Below are 21,473 nucleotides of genomic sequence, written 5' to 3'. Positions count from 1 at the left end.
GAGAGCATTCCTTTTTGCAGTAAGGATATCGTTCATGCAGCTGAATGCCCGCTCACACTCACTAGTGGAGACAGCGATGGTTCGGACTGCTTTCAGTAGAGGCTCCATGGCAGCAGGTGTACGGGATGCCCTGGTTTCCTTGTATTCGCGAAAGCCCTGAACAGTCTCTCTTCTGTCCACTTTCAGCACTTCGCACAAACGTAGCACCTCTACGTCCCCATACTGTACGTCTAACTCCTCTTCAGGCCAACTTCCAGGATGGATAACTTTCATGTCCTGGATTAGCTGATTGTCCCGGGCCTCCCGGCCATGTAATGGGATTTCTCTTGTGCTGACATGAGAGGAGGTTGTGGAAGTCATTCTGTGTCTCAGATTCTCTACCATACTGCGGAAAAAACTGACCTGCATGAATCTGTACAAGCCTGCCATTCTCACGCAGGGCAACACCCTTGAAGGACTTCTCAGCTAGAGCTGTATGAACTGTAGTCATGTGTGGGCCAGGCATGGTGACCATGGATTCAAAAACTCGTATTTCTCGAGTTAAGAGCCTATCTGCTGTAGGCAGTGTCATCTCTCTTTTTTGGAGTTGCCGAGAGAGGTCGCTGAGCTCTGTGAGCGCATCGTACATCAGTCCCAGATTGCTGACAAACGTTGCAGATGTGAGCACATCATCCAGGCCCTTGTACTTTGCTCTGTCTCTGGAATCCCTGCTCGTGTCGTTTGCAGCATTTGTGAAGTGATCATGAAGCACTCGGTAGTTTTCCCAGACTGCTCTGACGCTCCTTTCACTTGAAGCCACCCAGCGGATGGACAAAACACACCCTATCACCAGGAGACGCTGTCCGACTGCTTGCGCACACTGCGCTAACTGCCTCTGATTTTTGGGGGAGGCATGGAACAAGGAATAGAGTTTGTCAAAAAAGATCTGGAAATGATTGAGCCCTGAGACCTCCTTGACCACATCCCCAACTGCCAGCTCTAGACGATGATTGGAGCAGTGCCACACAAACAGGCTTGGGAATTTACTACACAACTGGGTAGCAACGCCTGTTCTCTTCCCTAGCATGACTGAAGCCCCATCACATGCAAAAGAAACGAAACACTGACCTAAAAAGTCCTCGTTAAAATCTCTTCCAAGACACTCCATTAACGCCTTTGTGATGTCATCAGCCGTTGTTCCATCCAACTCGATCAGCTCCCAAAAAAACGTTTCGGGCTCAGCATCAGCTAATGCTGAGCGTAGACACACAACAAGCACCGTTTTACCACTAATAGTGGTAGATTCATCGACCAAAACACAGAGTTTTCTTTGGTTTTCTGTAATGTCTTTTGCCATTTTTTTCTTCAGCTCATGAGCTATGTGGTCGATGATTTCGCCACAGGTTTTATTGGAGTGCAAAACCCTGCCCACGTTCAGCCCATTCAGTTTCTGTACATTCAAATCAATTGGCATGTCTGTGAGTGCCACACAAACAGGCTTGGGAATTTACTATGTTTGCCAATTTTATATGCCAATTGTATATGCCGTTCGAAAAACTCTGATAGTGGTGTCTAATTCAGATTTATGCATAGACTGCACTTGATGTTGAATAGTTTCACGTGAAGCAGATGTAAGGATGTCAGCAGCTTTTACATGGGCTTGTGATTCTTTATGTTCTTTGATTTTTTTTTCTCAGGCTAGCTTGTTGTTTGCCCTTGTCAACACCGAAATGAGACACTGCACACTCACCCCATTCAGTTGACAGTTTCAGTCCTTGTCCAGTGTGTATTCCCAAAGATTTGACATCTCTGCATATCCGACATCCTAGCTTCTTATCTTTAAGAAGGAGCCATGCATTGGTCTTGCAAAAATATTGCACCTGGTCCGTTGTCCAGCATTCAGGTGCATCGCTTTGCCCGGTGTTGGTGGTGGCAGTTGAGCCAGCAGCAGCTAACGTTAGAGGCTCTGGAGGAGGCGGCGGAGCTAGTGCTAATGCTAATGCACTAGAACTTGGAGCAGGAGGATCAACCAAAGAAAGCTCCCCATCAGACACAATTTCCAACACAGGCACAGCATTCTCTGTATTTGAAGTTTCTTCCGGCGACAACCGCTGTCTTTTTGCACTTTTATTAATCCACGCTAACATTTTAGAAATGCTAATTTGTGACGTGACTTGCTTTCCTTCTCTCGGGGGCGTGCCTGCTCTGTTCTATCACTCTACATAGCCACCCACTGGGTGGGAGTTGCACTGCATAAACACAACACACGTGCATCTAGGTATGTAAATTGTAAAGCATTAAAACATGGTTTTACTAACAGTTTTCAGTATGTTGTTACTTCGGCATTATTATTATTATTATTTTGAAACGTGTATTACTATTAAATCACGGTCAAATAGGTTAATTTTGACATAGTCGTTTCCACCACAGTATTTACATGGAGAATATAAGCCCCGCCCCCCTCTCCAGCACGTTCTGTTTGAATGACAGGAGTAAACAGCTGACAGCCGCTGTGAAACTCCAGCGGTTAGAGCGATGAGAATGTCCGTTCGGCACCTCATGACGCATCTACTGAGTACCGGGCGGCTGTATATATATATATGGATGTATAATAAGAACGGCGGGAGAGTGTTGAGTACTGGCACGGTGCATGAGTACCGGAGTACCGCCAGCATGCCGGTACTGAGCAAGAAGTGCCGGTACTCCATGGGTCAGAACTCAGAAGTGCCGGTACTGCGTACCGGTGAGTACCGGCCCAATTCCAGCACTGGCTATCAGCCAGAAAAGAGAAAGTAAACAACATCCGGTTCCAAAAATATTACAATAATTACGTCTTACCTTTTTTGATTTGTGATCAAAAGTTGTGTTCAACGGAATAAAAACGCATCTCAAGGTTAATCCAATGTCGTTGTGTCACGTAGAATTTTTTACTGATAATCAATCATCATATTCTCGAAACAATCGTCAGTAAAATGACGGGAGCACACGACTGCCGAATTACTCGTCAGCTTCGGCTCCGTGAAGTTTGCCCGTGTTATCTGAACAAATTTCACCCACTGACGACGAATGGCTGGGTTTCTTGGAAACGCATGCGTCGATACGCCATTCTCTGCATTTGCTGTCGCACTACAGCCATACAAAACACATCTATTCACCATAATAAAGGTCGGCTATTCACATGCAAATGCTATTGAATGTCCGCCATTGTTTGTGCCCGTCTTCCTTTGCTCTCGTCATCACCCGAAGATTCCCGACGATTCCCGAAGTATTTCGTTTCATTGAGAGGGCGCAGTAAAATTGAAAATAAAATGAAACTAGGCGGATGAAATAAAAAAAAATTGTTTATTATGCTTATTTTTAATAAAAATACATAAGTTAAACCCAAAATTCGCGGATTTCCACTATCCCTTTAAGTTAATTCATATAAGCAATAATATTAAGTTTAAATAAAAAGTTTTCAATAAGGTTCAAACTAATATTATTGCTTTCAACTAACCTAATAGAGTAATGTGCAATCTGTTGACATAATACATTTAATTAAATTCAACGTTTCAGTTTTTTCAGTTTACTCTCACAGGTGTTTTAAAGTATGTAGCAATTAGACCTGCTAAGGCTGGGGTTGTGTGATTTATAAGAGGTTATCATGTACACTGTGAAACAAAGCTCAACACACACACACACACACACACACACACACACACACACACACACACACACACACACACACACACACACACACACACACACCACACACACCACACACACACACACACCACACACACACACACACACACACACCACACACACACCACACACACACACACACACACACACACACACACACACACACACACACACACACACACACACACACACACACACACACACACACACACACACCTGGTGCTGTGCCTCCTCCAGGTTGCCTCCGGCCCACAGAGACAGGCCGAGGCGATGTCGTATCTTAGCTTCATCTTCTCTCCGCCCTAACTGCTCTGCTAGGCGCAGACCTGCGGATCAGAGAGGAGATCAGACGTTAGTTCCTGCAGGCCTCTCTGAACGTCATCTCTTTGACAGCCATGACAACTGTTGCTGCATGAATCCAACCCGTGCTGAGCCCAGGGCGCTGCCATTCTTTATCTCTCATTGTTCCTCTTGTGCCCCTTTCTTTTCATTCCACTTCTCAAATTCAAAGATATTTCCTCTCCTCTTTAGTTTGTCTCAGATATAATTCATCTCCCCTGCTGTGCAGATGCAGACAGTCGTGTTGGGTTGTGATTAGTTCTCATTAGGCTCACAGATTGAGCAGAATCTCCTCAAACATCGAGTTTTGATTCACGCGTCTCGCCTGCCTCTCTCTCTGCGTCTCGCCCTGTGATGTTCTGTATCTGTGTCTTTCCATCGGTTGGTGAGGTTAATTGGAGGCACGCATACAAATGTTTCTCCAGCTCTGTCCTTACCTCAACTCTGAGCTGAGTTTCAAGCTGCTTGTTGAGTTAATGATCAATTAAAATCTGCAGGATCTGTGAGTTTAGTGACAAGCCGTGACTGTGTCTTACAAGCCCGATGAAGCCTGGAGGAATTCATGAATGAACCAAAACATCCATTTCATGCTTCTTCTTTTTTTTACTTTGTCTCAGCTTTAGTTTGTATCTGTGCAAATTTAAATGTGGAAAGAAACTCCAGGGAAATTATTTTCAACAATGAAGCAGTTTTAAAACTAGAACCATGAGAAAAGTGTGTGTAATAGTCTAGCTATAGAAGTTACAGTTACAAGCAAAGGACACAACACTGAGGGTTATCAACAAAACACAGATGTCCTATTGGCCTGTGACTCATGAATACCCTTCATGCTTCTGGATGGTATCAGAAATACAACTCACAATGTTCTCAGGCCAATAAAGCAGCTCTGACTTTAAAATAAGAAACACACATGTAGATCAAAGTCTCTGCAGAGAGTGTGTGACTGCAGGCGATGGTAAGACTGCTATAACTTTATCGCTCCCTTTCATCAAGTTGAGAGTTTGTTGATGTGTGTCAGCAATACAGACTGCTTTTAAACATAGTGGAAATGCAGAAATCAAAAGATCCTTTCAATCATATGCTGCATCTTGATTCAGGTGGGACTACAAACCTCTCAATCCATCAGTATTACATAACGTCCTGTGGTTTAATGGAGCATTCAGGAACTTTTCTGTCACATATCAGATATCATAGTGTCATAATGATCAATTATTTGGATTTGTGCGGCTATCATTCACTGGTGAACATATGAAATGTACTAAAGGGTATTTATGACGCAAGCCAAAAAGTAATTTCAGAATGTAGAGTCACTCTTTAGCTATTTTTCGGCAAGGTAGAAAAGTTGCTGTGTGTGGCATTGTGGTATAAATCAGATATTCAGGGGATTTCAGCTGAAAATGAGTCAGTTAATGAATTTGTCGATACTCAGAAAAGCAGGTGACAATTAAAAAAAAGATAGTCTCAGGCATTCTTGACTTTTTTTCTGACACCATATCGACATAATAAATAGAGAAATCCAGAATAAGGAGATGATCAAAGAATACAAAATATTGCTTATTTAGTCATCTATAAATACTAAAATACTGGAAACTATTTTAAATGTTCCTTTACAATGCTGCTAACCTTGTAATAACTCCAGTCAGTAGCTCTGCAGCTGTTTTCTTACCTTCCTGCAGGTACATCACAGCTTGTGCATAGTTTTGCAGTGCATGGTGTGTCCTCCCCAGGCTCCCGTAGGCGAGAGTTTTGGCGATCAGATCGTTGGTTTGTGCCGCCACACTCAGGTGCTGCTCCTGGAAGACCACGGCCCGCTCATACTTCCCTAAAGCTTCGTAGGTCAGTCCCAGGTTCCCGTAGGATCGACCCTGGCTCCTCACACAGCCCGTCTGCTCCGCTATATCCAAAGCTCTCTGGTGCCACTGTAGCAGGGAAGTGTGATTACTTCATGGGGTAGTTTGACAATTTTGGAATTATGATAATGCACTTTCTTGCTTAGAGTTAGATGAGAAGTTTGATACCATTATCATGTGTGCACAGTAAATATGAAGCTACAGCCTGCCAGTGGCGGTTCTAGACCAATTTGACTGGGGGGGCCACTGGGGGGCCAGTTATTTTCTGAGGGGGGGCACAATAAATGCAGGACGAAAAAGAGAACTAGACAGTATGAAGTAATTGCGCATAAGAAAACAATGCAATACAGTTATTGGTATTTATTTCAGATAGATCTTATAGTTATTACTGTTAGCTTCAGCTTAAGTTATAGTGCAATGTTTGCACTCACACCATATTTATATAAAAATAAAGGCAATGAACAGTTACATCTCTACTTTACATAAGGGTGTCTGCACAATCTCACATTACAGCAACAAAATCCTGCGGTTTTTGGCAAACCGAGTACCAGAAAATATACAAAAATAATAATAAAACTTTTCATTGTTAGGGGGGCCACAGGGGGGTCAGAGGTCAGTGTTAGGGGGGCACTGGCCCCCCCTAGAACCGCCCCTGCAGCCTGCTCCCAGCTAGTTTAGCTTAGCATAAAGACTCAAAACAGGGGTAAACGGCTAGTTTGGCTGCTTCAGAAAAACAAAATCTACCTACTAGCATCTCTAAAGCTCACAATATGTGTATTTGTGTGTAATCTGTACAAAAAACAGTGTGTAGAGCTCGCCAAGTTTCTGCAAGTTGGACAGTCTTTATGCCAAGCTAAGATGATTAGCTGCTGGCTGTATCTTTATATTTAATTTACAGACAAAAGAGTAGTACAATATTTCTAAAATGTTGGCAAGTATTCAAATAAGCCTTTTTTTTACAAAATGTAAAACTTTTCCTCTAAATGACGGCTAGTAAATACCTATTCATGATGTATTTTGGATCTACACCAACCTGTAGCGCTGTCTCGTTGTCTGCCATCCGCTGATAAACACCTCCAAGAGCATCACTTGCCTCTGCTTCCAGGGATTTATCCTGTTGGTTAAGAAAAGGAATTACAATATTTTTCTGTGGATAATATACATGTAATAAAAAAAAAGAGACATGTTGTTATATTTCACATATTCAAAAGGGGCCGGAAAGTGAAGTTGTCAGCTGAAACAAGAACACTTTGCAGGTAAATGCTCACCCCCGCTGTGCGTGCGATGTTCAGCTGGTGTTCCAGGCAGGAGAGGGACTGCTCGTAGTTGCCCAGCTGGCTGTGTAAGGTGCCCAGCTCCCCGTAGGCCTGAGCCTTGCCCCCTCCTTCCCCCCCCAGCTCATGTGCTACCACCAGCCGTTTCTCAAAGCACACCAGTGCTTGCTGGAGACTACCCATGGACCTGAAGAGAGACAAAAACAAAAGGCCTGAGCATAATTTCTTTGTGTTTTATTTGTTCCATCAAACCCTTGAATGAAACGTACTTCAAGTTTTTTTTAAACCCATACGATGTGATTTTCACAGCAGAGAGAAAGACCCATATGGCCAAATAATGAAAGCATACAATAAGGGAAATAGGAGAATAATGTAGATTTTGAAGCTGTAGAAAATAGTTCAGTACTGTATCCTCCAAAAAAAACTGAAACATCTACAAAGGCTGTATTCAATGAGATAAAACAGTGACTCCTCTCCTCATTTCCATCTCATTCACACTCCAGAGAGCAGAACAGACTACAGCAGATGGATAAAGGAAACCCGTCATTAAGCCTTGTTCTTCAGTGAACATTACTTGTATGGCTTCATGTGAGAAATGTGGAGATGTAACCTCTGAAAAAAGCCAGGAAACAACTCCGATCAGCACTGCTGCTTGTTACTGTTATTGAATTATGATTATTTTCATTACTTTCACGGCGCTCATTTCAAATGTTGATGCTTGAGGCAAGAAATGCTCATTTGAGATTCTTGTAGGAATGTCGTCCCGGCATCCAAACTGATAGGAAAGCAAATTATATACATAACATACATATTAACAGAAATGTAGAACTAATGTTAGAGATTTGCTTCCATGGCATGTCTAACTTTTTTAACTTTTACATGTTTAACTTGCCGTTGTTCTAGCCGGTAAGGGAACATTTAATAAAGTTTCCTTAATCAGTATTTATTTTAAAGCTTTTTTTTAAAAAGCTGCACATTTCACTACCAGTCAACGTCGGTATAGTCATCATATATAGGACGATAACAAATCTAAATAGTAAAACATTTTGGGAAATACACTTATATGTAAAGCTACTGAAGGGGGAGGCAGGACTACTTATTTTACACATTTTGGTATGAACCCTGCAATTGTAATTAAATGGTTCAAAGCCTGTCTTTAGTTTTGTTTGTTTGTTGAGTTAAACAGCTGCTGGCTGTAACTTAAAGGTGGGGTAGGTAAGTTTCAGAAACCGGCTCGAGTGCACTAAAATTTGAAAGTACACAGCCGAAAAGAATCCGCCCCTTCCTTCAGACTTCCTTACAGAGCACCTCCTCCAACACACATGAACGCGCACATGACGTCAGCAGACTGGTGAAAGTGGCCGCCTGTTGCTGGCGAGTCATTGAAGTACTGCTGCAATGCACACCCAATGAGGACACGAGATACATTTGTGCGTGCACGAGATGGAAGGCTGACAGACAGGGCGGCAATCCAATCCGTTTAGCCGGGCCGGCTAAACGGATTGGTTGTACTTTTTACAGTATTACGGCTTCCACAGATGACATTTTTTTATGGATTTTTTGTCAAAGCACTTCAGATATTCATTGCTATCGGGATGTTAAGAGCATTCCATGGAATATAACAAAAAGTGTATCTCGAGCCGGTTTCTGAAACGTACCTACCCCACCTTTAATATTTACATACAGATATTAGAGTGGTCTTGATCTTAACATCTAACTTGGGAAATATGCGATGAGGTGCATTTCTTTAGTTTTGTCTACCTGTGTGCATTGCCCAGTCCTCTGTAGGCTTTCCCCTGGTCCTGAACATGGTTGAGACTCTGAGCCACTGTCAGGTATTTCTCATAGTACTGAATCGCCTCCTCATAGTCTCCCAGAGCGTCATAGCAGTCTGCCAGGTTCCCATACGCCCTGCCTCTGTCCAGCATGCTCTCAGTGCCACTCAGTTGCTGCAGCATGGCCAGCTGCTGCTCAAAATATCCAATAGCTTCCTCAAACACCCCCATGTTCATTTTGGTGATGCCCATGTTCCCATGAACCTGGGCCTCCAGACGGGCGTCCCTGAGACCCTGCGCCAGGCCGAGCTGGGCCTCATAACACTGGAAGGTTGTAGCATAGTCTCCCAGGGCCATGTGAACCGCGGCCAGGTGGCCCAGGGCGCGGCACTCCCCCTGCTGATCACCCAGATCCTTACGCACGGTCAGCTCCTGGCTGTGGAAGGACAGGGCTGTATCGAGCTGGCGGAGCATCCTAAAGAAGAGAAAATAGAGAGGTAAGAGAAGAAGACAGAGGGTAAGGATTACATTTCTGCTCCACACTACCTCTTTTTAAATCTGCAAAGCTCTCCACTTTGAATAAAGTATTTTTCATATTTTAATGTACTGAGTTTCTCACATATTTATATTTTCTGTTAATATTATCTTTATTTTAAATGTCTTACAATAGCCTTAAAATAATATTTTTTTAAATAGCTTATAGTACTATTTTGTGCCACGTATCCTTTCTGTGTCTTTGTATGCACCATTTATACCAACGGAAATTCCTCGTATGAGTAAACCTACTATTACCTACTATAATAAACAGTTTTAATTTCATCTTACTGAAATATTTAATTTCCGTTCTGTTCTTGTATATATCATATTCTATTTACGTGTACATAGACTTCTTGCACCATTTTTTTATTTTATTTTAGTAATCTATTACATAATTATGTTGCTTTGTTGGAGGAGCTTGGGTCATAAGATTTTCATTGTCATTTCTACACTGTAGCTTAAGTGCATATGACATGAAATCCTGAATCTACTTGGTAATATAACTGATTCTGATTCTCATTCTGATACCTGTCAACTTTATTACCTGTGAACTGATCCAAGTGCAGAGTAAGCGTCAGCCTCCATCTTCTGATCGTTGACCTTCTGAGCCAGACTGAGCTGCTGCTGGTGAAACCTCACAGCTCCTGGGAGATCACCTCGACACACACACACATCTCCCAGGTTCCCATAGGCCCTGAAAACCGCCTGCCGACAATACAACCACATGATTAACAACCACTTCCCGTGTACAGGTTATGTTTTTACAGTTAGTGAACACAGCAGTAGTAGTAGTTGACCTGAGTGTTATCCAAGGCTTGAGCAAGAGAGAGCAGGTATCTCTGACACTCCTCTGCCTTCTTGTACTCCCCCAGTGCTTTGTGGGCCAGGCCCAGGTTACAGTAGGCTTTAGCCTGGGCTAATTTGTCTTGGAGGTCCTTAGCCAAGGCCAGGTCCTGCTCATAATACCTGAGAAATGATAAAAACACACAAGAATTTAAATGTATATGGACATACATTTTCTATATAGAGTTGAGTTAATGTATGCATCAAGACAATAAAACCTAGACATATAGTTGTTCTTTTTTTCCCACTTAAGTAACCCTAAGGTTTAAACAGTCATCTTATTCCACAGTTTGACAGTGTCTTATGATAATACAATGGAGATAATCAAACCCCAAGACTGCACCATCCAATTAAACAGAAATATTTTAGCTATCTAGTCCCAAAACTTGCTCTGTCTAATTTGATATATTTTTTAACTTTGGCCTCTCAACTACAAATTCAAATTTGTCTGTGAAGTTAAAAAAGACAGGAAAGACATTATTTATCTTGAAAAAATCTCTTGCCCTTCTTATAAAGCTTTGTTGTGTGAGATGAAGAAGTCTCTGACCTGACAGAGTCTCTGTATTGTCCGAGGCAGTAGTGAGCGTAGCCGAGGTTGTGGCACACCTTGCCTTCTCCCTCCAGGTCCTGCAGGCCTGGAGCCAGAGCCAGGTACTGCTGGTAGTACGGCAAAGCCTGAGCGTACTCCCCTCTGCAGCTATGGAAGTTACCCAGGTTTGCTGGAAAATAAAACATAAAACATTAGAACTTAAATCAATGAAATCCCAATGATTTGTCTGAATTCACCTTCCTCTGTCTCGCTTGCCTAGTGCTCGTGCTTCGCTCTGAGTGTCCTGCAGCTCTCGAGCGATGGTCAGGTGGTGAAGGTAGTGCTGCAGAGCCCGGTCGTGAGCCCCCAGCGCCTGATAGGCTACAGCCAGGTTCCCGTGTGTGGAGGCCTGGGACGGGCGGTCATTCACCTGAAACACAAAAACATTTCACTGATCTGTTTTTACCACATGAGCGTCTACATGTCCCTGGTGAAGAGTCCCGGGGATTCACCTCCAGTGAGATCTGCAGCTCCTGTCGGTGGAACCGGACAGCTTGGTCGTGGATGCCCAGTGCGTGATGGGCATTACCCATGTTACCGTATGCCCTCCCCTGGGCAGCGTAATCACTCAGCTCCTGGGCGAAGGACAGGTGGGCTTTGTGGAGCTTCAGGGCTGTGTCATACTCCCCCTTCATCTGGTGGATGATGCCTGAGAAAAAATAATAAATGTTGTTAAAGGTAGAGTAGGTAAGAATGGAGAATCCAGCTCGAGTAAACTAGAATTTGAAAGTACACAACCGAAAAAAATCTGCCCCTTCCTTCAGACTTCCTTACAGAGTCCCTCCTCCAACACACACGAACGTGCACATGACCAATGAGGGCACGAGATAAGTTTGTGCACGAGATGGAAGGCTGACAGGCAGGTAGGCCATCCAATTATCTGCCGCGGGCCGAGGCAGATAATTGGACTTGCTTTTTACAGCGCCACGGCTTATAGTCGAAGTCAAGTCTCAATCCAACAGCAGGGCAATTTTGAAGTCTTATGAGAAAAATCCACTTTAAATATCTCAAGTAATTTTGAGTCAAGTCTTCAGCCACTTGAAACAAGTCCAAATGAAGACTCGGAATATTTGAAACTTGACCAAGTCAAGTTTCAAGTACTTCAAGAAAAGAACAACCAAGTCTGAAGTCCAGCAGGAGGTCAGTTTGAGTCTTGGGCAACCATAAGTCGAGTCTAAAGACATTTGCCAGGTCAAATATGAAGTCATTTAAGACAGGTTAGTTTAGCAAGCCAGGCAAGTCCAATACTCAAGTCCTTGTTTTTGTGACTTAAGTTTGATGCATCCAACTCTAAATTCTGCAGCAATGCTGATGAGCTCATCCAACATTAATTTGATTTGCAGTAAACATCAACCAGAGAGGCTGCACTGCATGTAGATGCAGTCATGATTAACATTAACAATTCCCAAAATGATGCACCGAGATAATGATTACCCAACAAGGAAGAACATGTACTGTAAATAATTTAAAAGCTAGAGTGGGAAAATTCAACAAATTCTAAATAGCAGCTGCTGTGGATCTTGAATATGCAGAGATCCAGAGGAGCTGTCTTTCTATCCAGGGAAAAGGAAGGAGGAAATATCCCAACTTTTTAGTGTGATGATGTGTCTTTCCTACTATCAGTAACCCAGTTCACAGCGCTGCAGGAAAGTTAAGAGAGTTAAACACAGGGGAGTTTTAATAGATACCTCAATACTGTGAAAAGCAGCCATTGATGCTGCACAGCCACACACAAGACTCTTAAAATGTATATATCTTAAACCTGTGTTTCTGGGCTTAACTGTGCTGTTCCCTCTTACAGTTATTGTGTTTACACCAATGCTAATGACTTGATTATACCCAGATAAGAGGCAACACTGTGCAACTGTCATGCAAACCCCCTAACTGGGTAATCTAGGTCTAATTAAAGCCTAAATCAGAGCAAAACATAGCTAGATTTCACATCCTCCTTTAAAATTAGTGTTCATTAAATGTAATTGCTCATATTCACCTTTTCAGTCTGATGTTTTATTTTGAACCTTACAGGTTAAAAATCCTGAAGGAAACTGCACTGCAAATACTGCTTTAATTTGGCATTTTTAAAAGCTATTGGGGTCATCGCTCAATAGGGTCTGCTACCCTTAGTTACTATTGCCACACCCACAGTTTACAATAATAACTCACGACAAAATAAATCAGAGTAATCTTTAAATTAACTACTTTACATTGAGTAGGGTCTCGATTCGATTTCTCTTTGTGTCCTGTGCTGCAGCTGGTAGTGACCTTTAGTCACAGGTGTGTTTGGTGTGCTGGGAGTTCACTCACATTAAATAATAAGTAATACGGGTTATGGCGCAACATTTTGTAATTGTGTTTGTTTTGGGTTATTTTCAACAGTTGGCAGTTGTCTGGCTCCCCTGCAGAGGTACTGTCTGTCCTCTCCTTTCACCTTTCCCTTCTGCCCCCCCCACCCCCCGTGTCACGGACCGGATGGCTACATTCATGATTTCCTGCAAAAAGAGGCTAAAGCTGCATATCCCCTGCAAAATATACACGTTATCATTTTATCTATGTTTTAGATAAGGGCATTGTAGAGTGTAAAGCAAGATAACCCAAGTTGTTTAGCACAGTATTAACAATGTAATCTACTTCAAATTGTTTTCTAACATAAATATTTCATTTGAAATATTAAGAAATCCTTAAACCTGAGACATAACTTTATTTTATTATTAAAAACATGTTATTTCCACAATGAAGAGGACAGAAGAGAGGGGTGAGGAGAAGGGGAACAGGGATACAGGGGGTGTCCAGACACCAGATGGAAAAGGTTACACGTGGCGTCAAATTGGAGAGAGAGAGAGAGAGAGAGACAGACAGACAGACAGACAGACAGACAGACAGACAGACAGAGAGAGAGAGAGAGAGAGAGACAGACAGACAGACGTCAGATTTATAAATCCAAAAACCACTGCACATTCCAAGCCTTGTTGTACTATTTTGGCTACTACTGGTAATGTTGTAAAATGTTATTACTGACATGAAATCCCTTGAAATGTCCAAAATCAACAATGCATTTATTTAGTAACAATAATGTGTTGTTTATCAAAGCCTAATCTTCTTTGTCTGTGCCACAGAGTTACATTGTCTTCCCCAAAAATATAATAAAACGCATAAATGAGCCACACCGTTGCACTGGGTGACATGTTCCTTCATTACCATGAAGACTAAATGTCTATAGCATCCATACTTACTTTAATTACATATTTTATTACGTAGGCATCTGTTAACCATCATGAATCATCATCGCTTAATTTCATAATTTCATGTCAATCAAGTGAAGAATATATAAAGTGGGTTAGAAGAAAGGCACAAATTCGAGGAAAAAACATTAACATAGGGGAATAAAACAAATGTGGAATATTACATAAACATAAGCCGACTGAACAGAAGAAGAATAAAACTGGATGTACAAATGAAATTAATTAAAAATAATAATTGAGTCTTTAATTGGCATATTATAAATTAAAAACATCTAATAGTTATTCAACTTTATTTGAGAATAATGATGCATATTTGATTCAGTTTAATTCAACCAAATCACTCTATAGCATACACCTTTATAAATACCAGTTATGTGAGAGACATGGGGTGTGAAGGGTGTTGTGCACACACACCCATCTTGCCAGTGTGAGTCTATAGGAAGCATAATTGGTAAAACTGTCAGTTTTAAGAAATGCAATGATACCACACTAACATACAATGATTTCGCTCTCACATACGCCCTGTGTGGAATATGTAGGAAGCAGGGTGACGTGATGAAGAGGAGGAGGAGGCAGCTGATAAGGAAAGGGAGACCTCGTTCATCGGGGTCTCGTGCTAAGAGGATTACAGAGCAGCCTGCAGAGTTGGCAGGAATAGCTGGTTACAGTTACACCTCCTCTTAAACTCTGCTAACACATGAGAACACAGGAGCTCCTCCGAGGCGTGGAGGTGACAGCTATCTGCAGATATATTCTGCAGGATGTTGGGATTCCCCGATGAAGAGGGGGTATACTTTGGAGAGAGAAGAGCTGTGAGGATTATAAGTCTGTAAAAGGAGGTGAGATCTGATGACAGGGTATTCAGCTGAGACAGCAGAGAGAGATTAGACGAGGAGGGTGATCTCCAGGAAGAGGCTATGTCATCAATGAACTAAGACTAAGATAATATATCTACAAACAGTTGGTTGAATGACACATTTGTAACCTGAAAGAGGAAGCTAGCGACAAGAAAGGAGGAGACAGGCTCAGTAGACATGAGAGGAAAAAGAGAGGAATAAACAAAATGAGAAAGGATAAGAAAAGTATAGGGGAGATGAAGCCATACAATACGAGAAGAGGAGCAAAAACCAGTTGGGTAAACAATAGGAGGATTCATTTGAGGAAGAGGAAGGCAAGAACAAGAGAAGAAGTTAGGCAAGGAGACAAGAAAAGGAAATAAGGGGGAGAAGGATAAAACATGTTGAATGAAGAGAAGAGACAAATCCAGTAAGGACGGAAGAGGATGACGAGGTGAACAAGAGAGACAATGAGAGAAGAAAGGAGAAGACAACTAAAAAGAGGAGAAGAGAAGTGAGGAGGAAACAAGCGAGACCAAAAGAGGAGGACAAAAGAAAAGAAAAGTGAGAAATAGAGAAGGGAAAAAAAGAGAAGAGAAGATGAAACATTAAGGAGAAAGGAAAATATGAACGTACAAGATAATACAGAGAGGAGAAACAAGAAAGGAAGAGTAAACAGAGGAGGAGAAGGAGGTGGAAGAGTTGCCCAGTCAGCATTCAGTGTGAGAAAAGTATCATCCATAAATGATGATGCGACTCATTGATCCGAACCACAGACTGCTTCTCGTCTGTCAGGAGAGTGTCAGCGACTTCAGCAATCTCCTATTAGTCACACATTACAGCACTGTGTGATTCTGACTTATGCTTATTTCAGACGGCGAATAAAAAGACTTCCTGGTGACTGAACACAAGAGTCTTGTTATAATGGGATACTGAGCAGGAAGTGAAAACGGCATAAAACAGGGACATTTGTGCCTGATGCAGAAAACTGGATGTGTTCAGATCTCATATAACTGGTGTAATGCAACACACACACACACACACACACACACACACACACACACACACACACACACACACACACACACACACACACACACACACACACACACACACACACACACACACACACACACACACACACACACACACACACACACACACACACACACACACACACACACACACACACACACACACCACACACACACACACACACACACACACACACACACACACACACACACACACACACACACACACACACACACACACACACACACACACAGTGTCCAGTCAGCGGCGGAGTCAGGTTCACTGGCTCAGATATCACTGTGGTCGCAGAAACCAGAACCCGTTTAATAAAACATGAGCGTTGATTGGCCAGAGAAGCACTATTGTGGTCATGTGATACGGCCTAAGAAGGCAGATGAGCAGGGGAGTTACACATGGTCTACGGCCAGGGATGGAAGAAGCATTCAGATCCTTTAGTTGAGTAAAAGTACTTATAACACACCGAAAAAATACTCTACTACAAGTAAAAGTCCGTCATTGAAAATACTTGCCTTACTTAAAGGTCCCATGTCATGGCCATTTCTCCTGATCATAATTCCATTGTTGAGGTATACTAAAATAAATTGATATTGTGCAATTTTCCAAACTTACATTGGTTTCTCATACAGCCCAGTGGCCGTCTGCGAGACAGCGAGACACTGCGAAACTCAGCCTGGGCACACACACACCCGCAGCCTGGCTGGCAAATTCCCGCCGAGTGTGTGTGTGTGTGAGGGAGTCCGCGGATTGGTCCATACGTAACGGCTCCGCGGACGTAACGTAACGGCTCCGTGGATAGGTCCATTTGGACCAATCTGCGGGGCCGTTACGTTACGTCACTATACCCGAAATACGTCACTAAGAAGTAAACAATGGAAAAAGAGAAATCTCCAACGAGGCGTTCTGGGGCAGCATAGACAGGTATTTTCTGTGTTTGAGTTTTACTCGCTACAGGGTGTACTTTGAGGGTTTGTGACTCTGCAGACCGTTTACATGCATAACAAGCTACATAACACACAAGGGGACGGGTAATAACCAGAAAAAAATGACATGGGACCTTTAATAAAAGTTGAGTAAAAGTACCCTTAAACCTGGAAGATGACCACTGTAACTGTTTTACCATACAGTATCTGCTATTATTAGATTATTATTACTGATTCATTCATACTCAATTCATACTGTTATTTTAAACCATTTGATATATTTTTGCAATTTAATACATTTTATAAACAGAATATGATTAACTTCACAAAATGTTATCTTGTTTTATAAGTTCATCATATGCTTTTCACATACAATTTAAATCTACAAAGTGACGTCAGCTCTCAGAAAAATGTAGTCAAGTAAAAAGTGTTTGCCTCTGATATGTAATGGAGTAGAAGTACACATTAGCATAACATGGAAATACCTAAGTAAAGTACCTCATGTATCTCATTCGTGTACTTTGGTAATGCACTAAATTGTATGCCAAAATTATTGCCCTTCTTCTGGATTTTGGCTAAAGTGACTAAAATCTCTAAAAAGAGAAAAGTATGAGCATCAAAATATACTAAAAGTACTCAAGAAGAATATACAGTATATAACATAAGTTATAATTATTAATGCAATAATGTGTTTCCAATTTTCGTGTTGCAGCTGCTAATGTTGGAGTTGCTTTTATGGCTTTGAATACCGCTGGGTAGATTGATCTTAAATAATACAAATTAAATAAAGTTATAATGTATCGGTTAATTTATGTATTAATAATCTTTATCTGAAATGTAACTAAAGTAGTCAAATTGATGTATAGGAGTAAAAAAGTTCAATACATTAAATATTGTTCAGTAGAAGTACAAAGTAGCGTTAAATGGAAAAGTACAAGTACCCACAATTGTAGTTAAATGCAGTACTTGGGTAAATGTACTTAGTGCTTTATGTAACAGATAGAGTCGTTTGTCTGAGAGCTGATCGATGCTGATAGAGTTGATCAGGTCCAGTCAGTCTATTGAGTTGCCGTGGCGACACAGTGACAGGCGGCTCAATGGTTAACAGTTCATGTGAAGCAGGAGCTTTTTCCATCAGCTGCAATAATAACACTTCTGCATCTGCAAACTGGAGAGTGTTTCACCTCTTATCTAAAATTGCATCACATCATCCACTTTTTGGAAATGAAATTCATGCAGAATATATAAAAGTCATCCTTGATTTACTTTTTAGTTTCCAAAGGGCATAATGTTTGGTTTCATACAGACAGGAGGACACAATGAAGAAGTTAATATCTCTTGACATTTAAAAACATTAGACATGATATTCTGTACAAACTGTGAAGTCCACTGAGACAAATGTAACATTTGTGATATTGGGCTATATAAATAAACATTGATTGATTGACATTAATATTTATAATAAATAACAAATAACTGTTGTGATGAAATTGGTTATTCTGCTTTCCATTCCACAAATTGCGAGTAGCACTGTTAAAAATGATTAACTTTAAAATCAAATCAAGTTTCTTTCTTTTAGTTTCTGTCTGCAGAGTTCACCAAGTGAAATTTATAACTTTTAATAACACAGATTTTGTATCAGTTTCACAATCATATCAGCCTAAGTGTGAAGGAAACATAGATGGCAATATATGGCGTGGAATAAATTGTGATTTAAGTCATTTAATTAATTCCTTTTTCTCTGACTATGTTTATTGGTTTGCATCAAAATACGAAGGAAAGTTTTGTCTGCATAACAATTTATTTCAAATCAAACAACAACAATAGTATATTGTTGTGCAACTAAATAAGTTACTTCCAATCTATAATAAACTTTGTATGCATAAACGTGTCTTTTGAAGGGTTCATTACAGTGACTATATACTAACACTGCTGCTAGGATCCTGATGAGAGTGCGGAAGTACGAACACATCACACCCATCCTCAAATTACTGCACTAGCTCCCGGTCTCACTCAGGATTGACTACAAAATCACCCTCTTCACTCATCAGTGCATATATGGAAATGGAATTGCTCACCCCACAAACCTCCACGAGGAACCTACGTTCAGTAAAGGCAAACCTCCTCATCCCACCAAGGACAAAACTGAAGACCATGGGAGACCGAGCCTTCTGCTCCGCTGCTCCGAGACTGTGGAATTCCCTTCCAAACCATCTGAGGACACCACAGACTGTGGAGGCTTTCAAAAAGAACTAAAAACGCATCTTTTTAGAATAGCCTTTAACTAGATTTTTAAATCCCCCACATTATGCCATGCCGGCATGAATGTCACAGCTTTCATTATGTTGTTTTAATTGTTTTTAAATAGTTTTTTATTGTTTTTGTTGTTTTGTTTCACCCTTTTTAATTTTAGATTTTGTAGCACTTTGAGTTTTGTTTACGCAAATGAAAAGTGTGCTTATAAATCAAATATATTATTATTTATTATTATTATAGTGTGTGTGGATATTTGAACTCATCATACTGTATTTTTATCAAATGTACCCAACGACTCAGTATACTGTCGGCTCAGATAGTGTTTGAACTGAATATGAACCAGCAATTTAGAGCCAGTGTATTGTTGTACACTCTCAAATCCTTCATTCTTTTATACAGCGGATGCAACTTGTTTTTACTCCTACACAATATAAAAAAGAAAACATAAAACACCAACCCTCCTCCCACTTGTTGTCAACTCTGAATCCTCTGGGGTGAGCGTGCAGCTAGATGAGAGTAAGCCTCACTTCTCCTCATCATTATTAGTTTTCTCTTAATTCTTTCAAATATTTGAGTTGCTGTATCACAAATAAAAGATGAAGTGCCAGCTTAAAATGTCCCTTTAACCACTTATTGTGTATAGTCCTACCATTAGTTTTAGTAGTTGGCTAAATGAGGTCAGCTATTAAATATCGTGTTTTTACGAGATGTCAGTTATTCTTGATTGAATGACGCATGAGAGGAATATTACTAATGTCCAAATGCTCTTTTTTCATTCCAGTCATAGAGACATGCGACTCTGATTTATGACTGGGAATCAAACTTACAATGTGATCAATCTTTCACCTGTCATGCTCTCACAATTAGGACTGCAACATGTTGGAAAACAGCTTAGTATAACGTATTAGCTGCGTCGCATTGACTTTCATTTAACCTCCTCTATTTGAGCATAAACTGTTCTTCATAAGAGGGATGGTTTGCAAACAAAATGTAAGGAGGAAGCAAACTGTGATGTACAGAGAAAATATAAGGAAGCTTGTAGACTTTTTGTGATAGTAATACAGGCTAAATGTTCTCATCTGGCTGGTCTGTTAGCAGCAATGACATGCGGGGAGGTCAGTGGATGGGGAGGCACTGGCTAGTATCAGCCAGATTTACACACATACAGTATACACCCCTGAGAGGTAGCTTAAATTCACCATTCAATTGGTGGGTTCTACAATGACCTGCCTATTGGTTAGGCGTTCTTACCCAGGTTAGATGACGCTCGGCCCTGAGCGGCTCTGTCCTGCAGCTCCTGTGCGATTTCCAGCTGGTGTTGGTGGTGCTGACGAGCTCTCTCTAAGTCCTAAAGATCATAAGAATAACCATTATCAATGTTTATTAGTGCATTATCAACATATACCACAGACATACTGTATATCAGAGTACCCCTGTGTTGTTTAATTATTCAGTTAGCCCTGTATTTAAACCAACCTGCATGCACCTGGCAGCGTGCCCCAGACCAGCAAACGCCCTCATCTCGATGGCTCTGTCGCCCAGCTCCTGTGCCAACTCCAGCACGCGTGTGTGGTATGAAATGGCCTTGTCGAAGTCACGCTGAGAGTGGTAGGCGCTGCCCAGGTTGCTGTAGGACCGAGCCTCCTCACGCCGGTTCTCCATAGTCTGCACGAGACATTACCATATCAATACAGATCAGAATAATAAGATGGAGCTAATTCCCATAGCTTGGGAGTCTAAGATCAGATTCTATTGATGCTATTATTCCTTTGAAAGAGAACTCATCATCAGAGGGCACACATCACTTCCAAAAAAATACAAAAGGGCCCAAAGAACTGAAGATTTATTAAAAACATTGTTACTTGCTTTAGGACATTAAAGGCAGTCTTATGAAGAAATGTAGCTTGAAATGAATCTCAGACAATGGAATTCAGTTGTACTTCCTCAAAGGGATTGTGCATTTTAAAAAATGGAAACAGATTTTCTGTACATTTGGAGATGGAGCGCTCCCATCTCTAACAGATGGACTGTTTATTTAACAAGCTGCAACACTTCCAGCTAAAAAGACCTTCCCTTAAAAACCTAAATTCACTCTCTATAAACTATCAGTAGTCAGAAGACTTGACTTTATTCTGGTACAAGTCTGACTGTCAACAGATGGTCAGTTTGTGTGTTAGGAAATAGAGCTGCACACACTGTCATGATGTTGGCTGCAGTGACTGGCTCCAATACAATTCTGCATTTCATCCAAGAAAATTAACATACAAAGTTAAATGTGCTCAGATTAGTGCCTTTT

General features: G+C 41.3%; 1 protein-coding gene across 3 annotated transcripts in view; it reads right to left on the bottom strand.

Moving 5' to 3' along the window:
- ttc28 (tetratricopeptide repeat domain 28) overlaps positions 1 to 21,473 on the bottom strand; it is a 141,551-nt gene that overhangs the window by 19,122 nt on the left and 100,956 nt on the right. For all 3 annotated transcript variants that reach the window (XM_034224153.1, XM_034224154.1, XM_034224155.1), the window contains 12 exons: positions 20,654 to 20,842; positions 20,429 to 20,525; positions 11,323 to 11,519; positions 11,087 to 11,240; positions 10,829 to 11,000; positions 10,236 to 10,404; positions 9,983 to 10,143; positions 8,888 to 9,376; positions 7,121 to 7,313; positions 6,886 to 6,966; positions 5,669 to 5,921; positions 3,880 to 3,989 (listed from right to left, as the gene is read on the bottom strand). In XM_034224153.1, coding sequence (XP_034080044.1) covers positions 3,880 to 3,989; positions 5,669 to 5,921; positions 6,886 to 6,966; positions 7,121 to 7,313; positions 8,888 to 9,376; positions 9,983 to 10,143; positions 10,236 to 10,404; positions 10,829 to 11,000; positions 11,087 to 11,240; positions 11,323 to 11,519; positions 20,429 to 20,525; positions 20,654 to 20,842 — 2,265 coding nt within the window. The remainder of the gene's footprint in view (positions 1 to 3,879; positions 3,990 to 5,668; positions 5,922 to 6,885; positions 6,967 to 7,120; positions 7,314 to 8,887; positions 9,377 to 9,982; positions 10,144 to 10,235; positions 10,405 to 10,828; positions 11,001 to 11,086; positions 11,241 to 11,322; positions 11,520 to 20,428; positions 20,526 to 20,653; positions 20,843 to 21,473) is intronic.

The sequence above is a fragment of the Gymnodraco acuticeps genome, unplaced genomic scaffold, assembly GCF_902827175.1.
Source record: "Gymnodraco acuticeps unplaced genomic scaffold, fGymAcu1.1, whole genome shotgun sequence".
NCBI lineage: Eukaryota > Metazoa > Chordata > Actinopteri > Perciformes > Bathydraconidae > Gymnodraco > Gymnodraco acuticeps.
This window is presented reverse-complemented; position numbering and strand designations above follow the sequence as displayed.